The following is a 13688-nucleotide window of genomic DNA, read 5'->3' on the forward strand; positions in this document are numbered from 1 at the left end:
GAAAGAGTGAAGTATATGTAACCAAATTAGAACCTCCCTTCTCTCACCAATAATAAAACTAGGAAGTTGGATTTAAAGTGTTCAGTTTGTCCTTGTGTCACTGGAAGAACTCCTGGTCTTTAAATTGACAGTGCAGCTGTTGACAGAAAATTACACAGAATGATTAATATATTCTCAAACTAATTTTCTGTAAGGCAAGCTGACTGTAAGGGTTTAGCAAATACTTAAGTTTATGTAAAGATGATGCCCAGTTATATTCATAAGAAACTAACAAAAATAATTTAGATAGAGAATAAAAAGTCCAGCTTCATTTCAACCCAGTACTAAGTGCCCTGTGATGACCAAATGCCTGGATAATGTAGAGTGACCACCATCACTGAGCCAAAATATCACATGCTTCAGTCAGAGCTGGCTCTTCAAGGCAAGCCAGCTTTCCTGGGCAGAGACAGCAACAGGATACTGATGACTTCTATCAACACCCAGATGATATGTGAGAAAATTTATAGCCAGAAATCCTTCAGAAACAAACAAAATATGCAATTTATCCTTAATTTTAGGTATTTATATAAAGAGAAAACAAAGATAAATCAGTATTACAATGCATGAGAAAGAGCAACTGAACTTAGTAAACAGAATATACAGCATGTAATATCAGTAACTTCCAACTGACCAAAGGCAAGCCGCTCCAACCCACGTTGAATATCGGCACCCTCACCTATGAAATGAGAGGCTAGGTCTCCACATCTTTCCATCCTGACATAATTTGATGGCTTCCAGGTGTCTTTCAGCTGTGATATATTTTTGACTTAAGGATTTTAAGGGTATGTGGGGGCTGCCTCATCCTACTCTTGTACCTTAGAGACCACCACATACTTAGTTCTTAATAGTTGTTTACATATAGTGATATTGATGTTAAGAAATTCTTAGATTTAGAGCTTGATGAAAATCCTCACATATCCAGCAATACCTAACATAAAACTAAACTAAGGTCTCAAATGTCAATCAATTCAAGACAGAAATATTTTTTGCTTACATTCTATAATGCAATTTGACACTGTTAAAACTAACTTTAAGTAGAAAGTTAAAAAAAAATCTTTACTAAAGTATAATAGTTTTTTTTGGTTATTAAAGAATTAAGGGGTCAGTTCAAATTTAATAGAAATTTCCTAATCGCTAAGTAGAAAATACACAACAAATATCTACCTAAACTGAAAACCACGTATAAGCTACCATCATTTATATTTTACTCAAAAATAATTGTCATTCATTTCTTGATTTGACAATTTTAATGATGGTGTACATAGACAGTTTTGATTTACACTGGACCTGTGAAATTAAAAACTGTATCAACAGTTAGTAAGGCCATCAGTGTATATTAAAAAGAAGTATGGCAGATACATCTAGACATGTTTGGGAATAAAGCCAAATTTTTCAACAGGTTCCTTCATGGCAATGGAGGATAACATACTACCACATACAGAAGTAAAGGTGGTCTTGGCATTAACTGCAAAATGTTTCCCATTATATTCATAAAAGCCAATTTACTGTACCATCTACATCTCGGTAAGTAGCTTCCCTAAAAAAGAAAGTTTAAAATTATAAGAGGATCTGTATTTTAGAGGTGAATTGTAATATTAGTAAAATAAAAGTGCAGTGTAAAGTTTTCCAACTTTTCCATAAGGGTTTTTCTATTGTACTATAAATAGGTCTTATCTCTAGTCTTGTCCTTTAAGGAATTCCACTTCTGAAGCAGAGTGTTATTCCAAGAATTTCCCCATTGATTAGATAAATACAATATGACAGGAACAATTTTAAGGCATGTTTCTTAAAAAAAAGTTTGGTCAATACATTCTTAAGTGCTCACATTTGTACAAGAGAAATATTTTTAATAGAACGGATTATTCTTAAAATGTTTGTTAAATTTGGCTAAAGCTCTAACGGCCTTTTGTAGCATCCTACACACTGGATTCCATTATTCAGTTTAATCTTCAGACACCCACTCACTTGTACCAGATTAGTAGAGAAGAAATTTCTATTTATCAAAAGCTCAGTTTCCTGTCTGAAATGAGCACAATGTTTGATATTGCTTATTAAAAGATATTTAGGTCTCATCCGAATTGCAATGTTTGACTTTTATTAAAATTACCGGTTAACCCAAATGACATTTTGATTTAGAAAACTTCAATATCTTTGATACTTGAAAGAGTTTTAAAAGTTTGACCTTGCAATGTGCTTTGTACACACAGAAGTGACTTCCAGAGGAGCTGCTGAGCAACTCTCATGTTTCCCAACAGAACAGCGTGTAACATTCTTTTGTTCACCATGTTTATTTAATAGCATACCCTAACTCTCAGGGCATGCAGTCTACTGAAAACTTCAACCGGTGTTACTCATTGCTATGTACCCTTTACTATGCAATTTGAAGAATTCAATCTATTTTAACCTCTTAATAATAAACAAATAAAAACAGACTATTTTTATACTATTTAGGTCAAATTAATTTTATTATGCTCCATGATGAATTGCCACCAGTGCAACATCCTATTCACTATACATATCAAAAAAACTCACATACTAAACAAAATTTCAGTTGATAAATGGAAATGGATGATTGAAAGTCTTTATGAATCTCATACATACAGTATGTGGCTAGCTGAAATTGTCTATCACATATAGCATTTAGATATAAAAAGCCTCATGCTAGTTTGTTAAATGCGAAGGCTATCAGACAATCATTTAACTGGAGTATAGTTGGGAGGCTTTCAGATAATGCACAGATATAGTGCTGCTCACAGTGCAAAATGGTGGAGGACTGAAACATGCAACCTTTATATCTTACTTTAAAGCACATTTAGTCTTCATTCCCAGACCGAACTCCACAGCTGCTGGGTTTCAACCAATAGTAATTCAGACTCTGTGCAACAACAACAACAAAATCTTTTTTTTCTTTAAAAAGAAAGAACAAACCCAATTACCTTTGGCAAATTATACATCCATCTTACAGGTCTAAAACTGTGTTTCCAACCCAAAGAATTGATACTCTCTGTTCAGAGCAAAGCTCTTGGTAAATATTTATTGTACAAAGATTAGCTGGAAAACCCTGAATTTCTTAGCCAAAAGTTAAGAGAGCTTGACTTCACTTTAAAGACATTTCCAGAAAATTTAAAATGTTTTTTATACTGTCAGAAAGAAAAAAAAAAGATAATGTTTTATGCTATTTAAAGTAATTATAATAATGTATTTATCATTTGCACAAATTCCTAATTTTATTGGTTAATAGTTGTCCAGCTTCATCCACACCAGACTTGCTGAGCTCAAGCCACAACAAAAATGAAAGTAAGCAGATAAAGGTTTCTGGCAGCAGAGGGCGCTGTTTTTGCAAGAAACAATAAGTCCAGAATCTTTCCCTGTGCTTAAATTACTCTTGCAAGGAAGATAACATTTTTTGAATAACTTAACTATTTTACTGCACCACTTACTGCTTTCAGCAATAAAACCTTTTAAATTATGTCTTATGATAACTAGATGCATGATCACTAGAGACTATTTGATAACGAGTTAAAATTCAAGCCACATCTTGCAGGTCCAGCCTGTCAAGATCATGCCAATACTAGATTTTGGTCGGTTTGTAAGATCTAAATAGCTTAATTTTTAGTTGGATATTGTGAATATAGTAATGAAATACATTTGGAACTACATTCTGCATATGACTCAATGTGAGAAAAATATGCATGTGCATTTAAATCAGATAATTTTCTACCTAATATTTTAAGTAGGTAGGTATGATAATCAGCACTATAAATATGAAACAACCATCTTTAGACAGATTAGTGTATTGTAGAGAGGCAAGGAAACCCTAATCTTAACACATCATTTAATATGCACAACAAATGTGCAGGATGTAAAATTTTATTTTAAAAAACCTTATCATTCAGTTATGTTCCAAGAAATTTGACATTAGGACCACCAATCTCTTAAGAAAAATATAACCTTCACCTGACATTTGACAAAAAGCTTGAGAAATTATCAAAATAGAAAATTATCTTCTATTAAATTCAGCCTTAAACTGCATACATTTGCCAATTTCTTAGATTGTATTTTTATGGTTGGTATTTCTGAATGTCTCAATCGATACAAACTGCAAAATAAAAATATTTAATTCCATGCCATTTTATAATGTTCTGATTTTTATAGTATTTAACCAAATACTGTAGTAACCATTATGTATACTCCTTCATCCCACATAGAACAAAATTTCCCCCTTAATTCCCCAAACTCTGACAACTTAAATAACACTTCTGTTTCAGAATAATGAAAATATTTATGTGTGTGTATATATATATATTTTTTGCCAAAACGCCTGCCACATTTGCTATAGCATATAAATAACCTCAGTCAAGAGCAGGTATGTAAGGGCTCCTTATAATTCCAGCCTCCAAATACTGCTATACAATAACAGGCAATATTGCTGAGAGGTGTGTTACCTCGAAGATGTTCTCGAAGAACATCTCTGTAGTGATTTTACGTAGAGCATATTGCTAAAATTTGAGAATTTCCTCAGTGTAGTGATATCTAGAGAACTGTGCAATGTATCAGTTTCAACATTCATGTAGCATGGTATTCAAAATGAAGGGACTAAATAAACTACAGTTTGCATTGCTTAAAAAAGAATGTAGTGCTATACTAGATTTTAATAAGAAAATTTAGGTACAGAAAAAGTAGGGTATGAAAATAGTGTTTTCCTTCTGGCATTATAACTAAATTACATTAAGGTCTTTGTCAGTCTCACACATAATATCTAACTCCCTTGTGATGGAATGAAAATATTCAAAAAAGAAGTGAGCATCCTGGTGTAAGCTTGCACACAGTAACAGGGAGTAGCTTTGTAGAGGATTATGACAAACCTTTACAGATTAAATGAGGTATTGCACAGATTAATTAAAAAAAAAGCAAAAAAGGCAACAAAAATATACAGCAAATTGGTAGAACATTTACATAATTTTACAGAATCCATAGACAGAAAGTAGTGTTTAGTATTTCACCTTAAAAATATATATATATATATATATATAATATATATGTTGATCAGTCTTCCCACTCATCATCATCCTCAAAATCTTCTTCATCATCTTCATCCTCATCTTCATCTGGAAGAAAATTAAGACAAAACATATATAAATAAAATTAATTCTTGGAGGATGCCTCCAATTACTTAACTCCTGAAATACAAACCACATGCTTCCTGCAAGTATCTAGTCACTATGATAGTTTAAAATGAATCAAAATGAAATAAATCTAAAGACTGATTGATGATGAGTTGACTCTACAGGAGTCAGAAGATTTGGGTTCTAGTCCCTTAAGTGCGTTAGTATACATGTAACAAGTTAATAACCTGAATGTTTCTTAATGTGTGAAGTCAGATGTGGGTTGGCCTTTCTGAGTTTTACAGTCAACAGTACAAATAACTGCCTTTTTGTATTCCTCACATAGATTATCAAATTCAAAACTTAAAAACTTTATTTCTTTCCCTAATCTTCTCCCATTCCACCCTAGTATTCCCCCTCTGAAGTAATGGAATCACCATCCTCCATCTAGAAATTAGACTCCTCTTTTTCTATCATCCTCCAAAAATTAATCTAAGACTTTGGCCTCTCTTCACCACTCCCAGTACTATTCCCCACACCACCATAAAATCTTGCTTGGATTACTGCAACTCTAATGGAGTGATATTACCTATGTTTTACGTTTTAAAATCTTGCTACCCTTCTGAATGTCCTCCAGTGGCTGATCTCTCCAGTTGAATAAAATTTGACATGTTCTACATGAATTTACATGATTTGTTCAGTTATTTTCTATCCCCAACCAACTTATCTAATGCCCTCTCCTTCAATTTACTGTTTCTAGTAAAATGGCCTTTCAGTATCTCAGACATGCCAAGCATATTTTTGCTTAGAGCATTTGTAGTAGCTTTTCCTTCTGTCTGGTCAATTCTTTCTCATCACTTAGGTCCCATTCAAATATAACCTCCTTGAGACATTTTCCTGACCATTCTATGTAAAAGTATAACCCTCTCCTGCAATTAGTAACTCTCCTCCTCATTTAATTTTTCTCACATTAATCACTATCTAAATACTTATTTTTTTGTTTATAGATTTATTGTCTTTCCATTATAATATAAATTTCATGACAGTAGGTTCCTTTGTCTTATTTACTATTGTATTCTTAGCACCCGAACAATGTCAAGTTCACAGAAGGAGCTCAATAAATACTTTTTCAGTGAATGAATAAATATTTAGGTATCATCAAATTCAATGGACCTACTTCCATAGTATACCAACTTTCCTAACCTCTTCCTAAAAATATACATCATAAAATCTATGAAGGACAAGTTTGTAAAGTGAAACAGTAGCTGAGCAATTGCATTTGATAATGCTTAAGTAAATAACCAAAAAGAACAAAGTAAATGGCACACATGTACAGTACAGAGAACAATCTTTTCCCTCTATTTCCACTTTATAAAACAGACTGCAAATAAGTTTGAAGGTTTCTATAAAGGAGTACTTCAGCTCTAGCATTAGAACAGAGAAATCAACAAAAATCATGGAGATGCAGAGATATTTTCCCATGGTACCAAATTAAAGTTTTACTTTTATAATAATAATAATTTTTTATTTAATTAAGTAGGTGGTCAGCTCTAAATGGCTGCAGAATTTATTTGAATAGAAATTCACTGGACTCTGTGTTAACCTCTGTGTTACTTTTTCTAGTAAGACAAACAAGAGTACAAATTGCCATCCAAAGTCTACGCTTTGGGGAGTGGATAGTTAAGATCCCTGAAAAAAAAGTTGTTAGGGCCATGGCATCCTGGCATCCATAACGTTTCAGAGAGATAAATGACTCAGCAACAACCTCGTTAAATAAGCACCAGAATCCACATCAATAAATTACTCAATTAGCAGAGAGAAAACTATGCAAAGACTAAGTCATAAAATAAAAAGAAAAATGATAGCGCTGCAAACATTCAAATGTATTAAATATATGCATATACACCTGAAAACCTACCTGAAGAATGAATGGCTTTGCTCCTTTTCTGCATCACTTCCATTAATGCACCCACAATTCCTGAAGTCGGTGCAGGTGCTGGTGGTGTAGACTCTTGGCCATCAGATACCTTGGAAAAGAAAGTAGCAAAACTGAGTAACAAATTTCCAACAACGAATCTTGTTTCCAGAAAGTCTTACTTTCCTAGAATCACTTCTTATTTAAAAATAAAAGCTAACAAGAAGCAAGTTAACAAGGACAGTATTAACTGAATTAAGATGACTCAAACTGCCACCTTAAAAGAATTATTCAAGAAATGTTTCCTCTCCTTCCTTATATATAAGAGATCAATACACTTTCAAATTCCAATACATTTAGATAACAAAGTTTCCCTGAATAATACTTGCCGTGAATCTGGGGTACTTTGTTCATTCAAGTACATAAAGCATTAAATAAAGAGGCTTTAAACTTACATCAAGGAACATTATTTTCTAAATCTAGGGATAATATTTAGATGATTATTAGCTGTTAGGTAGGAAGCACATTTATGATCTCTAATAGTAACTGAAGAGATTCATGTTCTAGAAAAATTCAGCTTTGCCACTAAACTTTAGAACTTCAAATATTATATTTATACCTCGTATGTAATAAAGGTATAACTAATACATGTATATGATATTTCAAAATGAACCTCCCTCTCATAGATAACTTCCCTTTAATGAGCTCTATCAGATAACTTTCAAAACATACCCCCCTCACAAAGCAACTATCTCTCTAGTAAAGTACTACGTTGTCTGTCACAAGCACATTCAGGAAAAAAATGAGTATCAAAGGCTCTCATTAAAATCCAGTTTCTCAGGATGATAGTCTATACCAAATTACCTTTGACTACAATACTTATATTTTAAGAAAGGGAATACAGGAGGTCTGTAGGGGATCAGGAAAAAAATATGTACTTCAGAAAGTATTGTCCTATGTGCACCTTGACTAAAATGAGTAGTCATGTTATATAGTCATTTGTTAATGAATCTGAGCTTATTTTGTCTAAGAAAAAGGAACAGTATTGGCATGATTAAAGGTTAAACAGTACAACTGTACTAAGTAATTATATAAGGTTTATTTAAATATATATTTATATATACTTATAAATAAAGGAATAAAATAACATTTTAAAATGGAGGAATAAAATACCATCATCAAACACATTTTTGAAGTATTTATTTGGATATGGTGCTTTGTGAAGTACTATTTAACAGACAATTCACAATATATGTATGTAAGTGAATACTTATATACCTCCTAACAGCATTTCCAAGTAATTCTGTGGTTCTATATCAGTCATATTTATCACAGAATAAATTGAATTTATATAGAAAATTCAAAGAAACATGGCCAGAGAATTTTTACCCACAGAATGGCTATTCTAAAAACTTAAGTAGCATCATGGACTTAGGTCAGGTATAGAACATGCCAATATTTCATTGGTTATGTCCTCCATGATAAGGTCTGAATACAATGAAAGGGGAAGTGACTTTTCAGGATAAAGAATCCTAAATGTTTTCAGAATGGAAGACATTTTTTCTCTAAAAGAAATTGAGAGAACAATTTACAGTTTTTTGTTTTGTTTTGTTTTTTGGTGATTGTGGGGGAATTGGATGGGAAGGAGTATAGTGGGTAAATAGGAAATATAATCCACCAATTTTTTAAGAAAAAAGGACATAACTTATTCATTAAAAATAAAACACTTTCTTATTATAGCTAACTGAGAGAAACAAAAGTTGGCTGCAGAAAAGAGAGGTAATAGAAAAAGGAGACAAAAAGATAGGTTAGGAGAGGAAGGCATGGAAATGAGAGGGACAAAGGGACTACCAGATTCTAAGGTAAAAGTTAACTGAAAGTAAATGAATCTATTAAAACCTCCTATTCACCTGGGCTGTGGTCATTCTGACACTAATTCTCCCCACTATCCACAGCTCTTCAACTGCTCCTGAGAAAACTTTAGTCTGAACTAAATGATGGGGAGGGGAAGGGAGATGATTGCTCATAGGCTCTTCTAAGAGTTATTCTGAATACATGTCAAGAGAAGATCTAGATACGGTTTAAAGATCAAAAATTTCCAAATTTGTGCTATGCTAACGTTGAAATGTTTTCATTCAATTAGCTGTGCTTCCTATCCATTACTCTCTTCCTAGTCAAAACTTCTGAGATCTAAAAGGTTAATGTAATTCCAATACTACAAAAACATATTCAATTAAAATCTTTCATTTCCATTCACCTCATAGGAAAAAAAAAATCTACCATCCATTGCCTATCTGAAGTCCTATAGAACAAATGTTCCTCCTCTTGGAACTAAGAGACTACATCAGGGCCCAGAAGGAAGCATGTGACTACAGGCAGGTTAGGCTCTGTTGGTAAACTAAGACCTACAGACCAAATACAGCCTGTCCCCTGTATTTATACAACCTGAAAGCTAAGAATAGTTTTCTACATTTTTAAGTGGTTAAAAGAAAATTAAAAGAAGAACATTTTGCCACATGTGAAAATAATATGAAATCCAAATTTCAGTGTCCATAAATACAGTTTTATTAGAACACAATCATACCTATTCATTTATGTATTGTCTATGGCTCCTTTTGTAGGACAACAGCAGAGTTGAGTAGTTGTGATAGAGACTGTATGGCCTGCAAACCTAAAATACTATGTGATCCTTTATTGAAAATGTTTGTTTGACCTCTGCTTTATAATATTAGGATCACCTCATCCAATTCAGAGAATCCAAAATTATCTGCCATCACTCTCTGAAATTCTCTTAGAAGTCTTTTAATTTTGATTTGCTATTGATCTATATTTCAGGGTATGGAAATTGTAGAATATGGTTTACTTATTATAAAGTTACTGGTTGGACTATACCAAGTATACTGATCTCAAGTAGGGTTATCTTTCCTTCCCCATAGTTTAATAAAGATTTCTCTTTAAAGTACCTTTTAAAAAAAGAAAAGTAAAAGTCTAGAAGAATGAATTGCAAGCATGTTGTACATTTTCATCCATATGAAGTTCTATATACAGAACAATTTAAAAGGCTAAACAAACGGATGGTGATAAAAATCAGATCAGTGGCTATTTCTGGGAGGAAGATTGACTAGAAAAAGAAGGAACTTTCTGGGGTGATGGAAATGTTTTACATTTTGATATAGAAATATGGATCACATGGTAATAGGCACTTACCAAAACTGGACTTAAAATCTGCACATTTCATGGAATCTAAAAATATTTTTTTAAATTTGTAGGATCAAAAAAGTAATAATAAATTAAAAAAATAAAATTTTCAAAGGTTTCTATAAATTCCCTTAACATTAAATTACGACAGACGATCTAAACTTAAGAGATTACTTACAGATTTTAGTTGAATACCCTGTCGTATCTGGTCTAAAAGTGCATCCCTTCCAGAGCAGGACACCGGTCGACTGTTTTGTTCCACTTTTTTTAGCTGAGCTCCCTCTCTAATTTGATCTAAAAGAGCTGCTTTGTTTCCTGTAGGTGTTGGAACTTGGTGGTCACCTTCAGAAGGGAGGCCAGGGGGAGGAGGTGGCCCTGGAGGAGGTGGAGGTGGAGGTGGCGGGGGTGGTACCACTGACCCTGCCACCGATGGAGGCGGAGGTGGTGGTGGAGGCCCTGAAGGGGCTGAGGAAGGAAGGGATGGAGGCGGTGGAGGGTACATCCTATTTGGTGGCGGTGGAGGGACTCCCACACCTGGCCTGGAAGGAGGAGGTGGAGGAGGTGCAGCTGTGGGAGCTCTTGAAGGTGGTGGAGGAGGAGCGCCTCTTCCCCTGGCAGGAGGAGGAGGAGGGCCTGAATTATGTGGAGGCGGTGGGGGAGGAGGTGGCCCTCCCCTTGATGGTGGTGGAGGTGGTGGTGCTGAAATAAAAACAGAAAAAAAGAGCATGTTTCTCCCCCCTCAACAAATAAATTGAAAAAGCAATTTGCTTTAACATGCACAAATCAAAATATGAAGGAAAAAAGGCCTCATCTTTGCATTTTATTTTACAGATGATAATTCATAATTCTATTTGCAAATATTCAGTTTAAAGATCACCTTTCTGTTGTTTCTTGAAAATACTAGCTAAAACAGTAAAATTCATTTTTTTTAGGAATTGGCACCATTTCTAGAGGTAAAAGGAATAAACATTTTCTTGTTTATATAATAATAATGAAAATATAACAATGAAATTAAACAATCAACAAACATTAATTTAAATTTTAATAAAAATTAATGGATACCTTCCTTTTTCAAAGAATCAAGCACATTTAATTTCTTTATAAAATCAATTCACGTTCAGAATTAAATAACTAATTGCACATAATCCATCAAAATTTATTCACATTAATCTGAGCTAAAACCCAAACATGCTTTTATATATATATATATATATATATATATATATATATGAACCTTTGTCACTTATATTATATTTTTACTTCATAATATAATGTCCTGTATTTCTAAAAGATGATCAGCAATTGTTGTATGTACAGTAGGGGGACTGCTCGCACATTTGAAATGTCAGTGGCTTATTCGGAAGACACAAACTGACAATTACATAGATCAACTGAGAATTTCTAAACACTGCAAAATTAAAATTAAATGAAATATTATCATTATTCTGAACCAAGTGAAAATGGAAATTCAGTCAATTTTAGAGACTAATTGGGGAATAGGACTATTCCCCAAAGTAGTAAATTTTATTTTTATTACATTTCTGGAGACATGAATTTGGCAAAATATGCACAAAATCACATAATAATGAAATCCCTAATTACTTCTTCATTCACTTAAAGACTGAAAAGAAAAAGTAGCAGTTTTTAGGAACAGAGAAAGCCTAGAAGCTATGACAGATATTTGTATTTACTGATGCAAGGTCTACTAATGGTACTGATTGATGAATATTTCTACCCCACTCACACAGGTAAAAATATCTACCTTAATTACAAATAACAACAGGCTTAGATATTCAAAAACGCAATAATACCAGAGCGGGAAAAAACCTCATTTCAAAGGTAATAACACAGTATCTTACAATTTCATTTGGGACAATCCATGGGAATTGCACTGTAAAAATTTGCCATCAGGTATAATCAAAGACTTTGGCTGAAGCATGCAGAAAGGCCAATACTCACATGATAATTGTCTCCTGGCATACAAAGATTTCAAATAGGAAACAATATACAGCAGAAAGCAGGAAGAGTTATCTTACTTAGATATAAGCCATCACAAAGGAAGCTCCTATGATTTACACTCAAGGTATAATGGGGGTTGGGGTTTGCAGCTAAGGTTGTCCTAGTTTGCTCAATGGATTCAAAGCAAGGAGAATTAAAACTTGCTGAAAGCAAAGAGTTCCTTCTCTGATTTACATTTTACAATCAAAGGGAGGAAAAACCAAAACAGAGGATGTGACAAGATATGCATTAGTTATACCCCCAGAATACATCAATGAATTAAACCCTTTTAGCAGATACAATAATTTTGTTTGAATCAATTTTTGGTTTTTAGTTCATATATCACATATTTGTCTCTACTGGCATTTTTATGACTTGGTTGTTACTCTACAGGAAAAGACCCAGCCTATTTCTACTACACAAGGAACTAAATAGCCAATCATTTCTCATGGTTTCGCCAATGACGCTGGATTCATAGTATCTTAAATATAAAATAGGGTTTCTTCAGTAGGAGAATTAAATTTCTTCTGAACTTACACTAAATGTATTGGAATAATTTGAGCAGCTAACACCTACGTACTTAAATACTAACTCATAGCCCAGGGAAAGGGAGAGCCTTAACTTACAGTGAATAAATTATCAGCTTTATCCAATCTGAGTACAGCACAAGTTCAGCATTTCTATTACCTTAAAAAGTGACTCTGGAAACTTCTCTATTTTCTTGAAGAAAACATCTATTATCAAGTTTCAATTTTATAGTCTGTATTATGTCTACATAGGAAGGAAAGTATCCACAAGACAAACCATTACACAAGGTAACAATGTGAAAGAATTACAAAAGGAGAGGAAAGAACAGTTGGCACAAAGCTAGTTAGGTTTACATGCACAAAAAAGTCTGCTAAGCAGACACCACAACCACTATGAGAAAGTTTGCCTATAGATTTTCAAAACTGAGTCACCACACATTCCAGATTTAGGATGACAACAGTACTTCCTAGATTTTTAAAAAAAGTATTATTTCCTAGATTTTTATAAAGAAAGTGAAAAGTACACAAACAAAAATTTTAACAAATAAAAACTGATTTTACTCAAAGCTTAGTTAAAAATGAAGAAAAGAAGCTCACCATAAACTCCTTGTCTTGATATCACTCAAAGGATGCTGATATATTTAAAAATAATTAAGGACTATTTCAGAAGATATTAAGAATAGTTGGTAGATACTACCTAAATATTTATAGGAATTATAAGAAGATATTTTGAAATATACACACGACTTAAAATAAATGTAGTAGTATATTATTTAGTAAACAAAAAATTGCTTGCATCAAGATGAAGTAAATTAAAAATTTATATTATATTAAATTTAAATATAAATTTAAATTTATGGGAATACTGACAACTCTCCCTCAGGCTAGATCTCTGTAGAACTATGT

General features: G+C 33.0%; 1 protein-coding gene across 1 annotated transcript in view; it reads right to left on the minus strand.

The window, feature by feature from the left end:
• Positions 1-1358: 1358 nt before the first annotated feature.
• Positions 1359-13688, minus strand: part of WASL (WASP like actin nucleation promoting factor) — a 90578-nt gene continuing 78248 nt past the window's right edge. The window contains exons 9-11 of the mRNA XM_077122112.1: positions 10436-10956; positions 7063-7171; positions 1359-5147 (exon numbers count right to left, since the gene is read on the minus strand). Coding sequence (XP_076978227.1) covers positions 5086-5147; positions 7063-7171; positions 10436-10956 — 692 coding nt within the window. The 3' untranslated portion in view covers positions 1359-5085. The remainder of the gene's footprint in view (positions 5148-7062; positions 7172-10435; positions 10957-13688) is intronic.

The sequence above is a fragment of the Tamandua tetradactyla genome, chromosome 1 (genome assembly GCF_023851605.1).
Source record: "Tamandua tetradactyla isolate mTamTet1 chromosome 1, mTamTet1.pri, whole genome shotgun sequence".
NCBI lineage: Eukaryota > Metazoa > Chordata > Mammalia > Pilosa > Myrmecophagidae > Tamandua > Tamandua tetradactyla.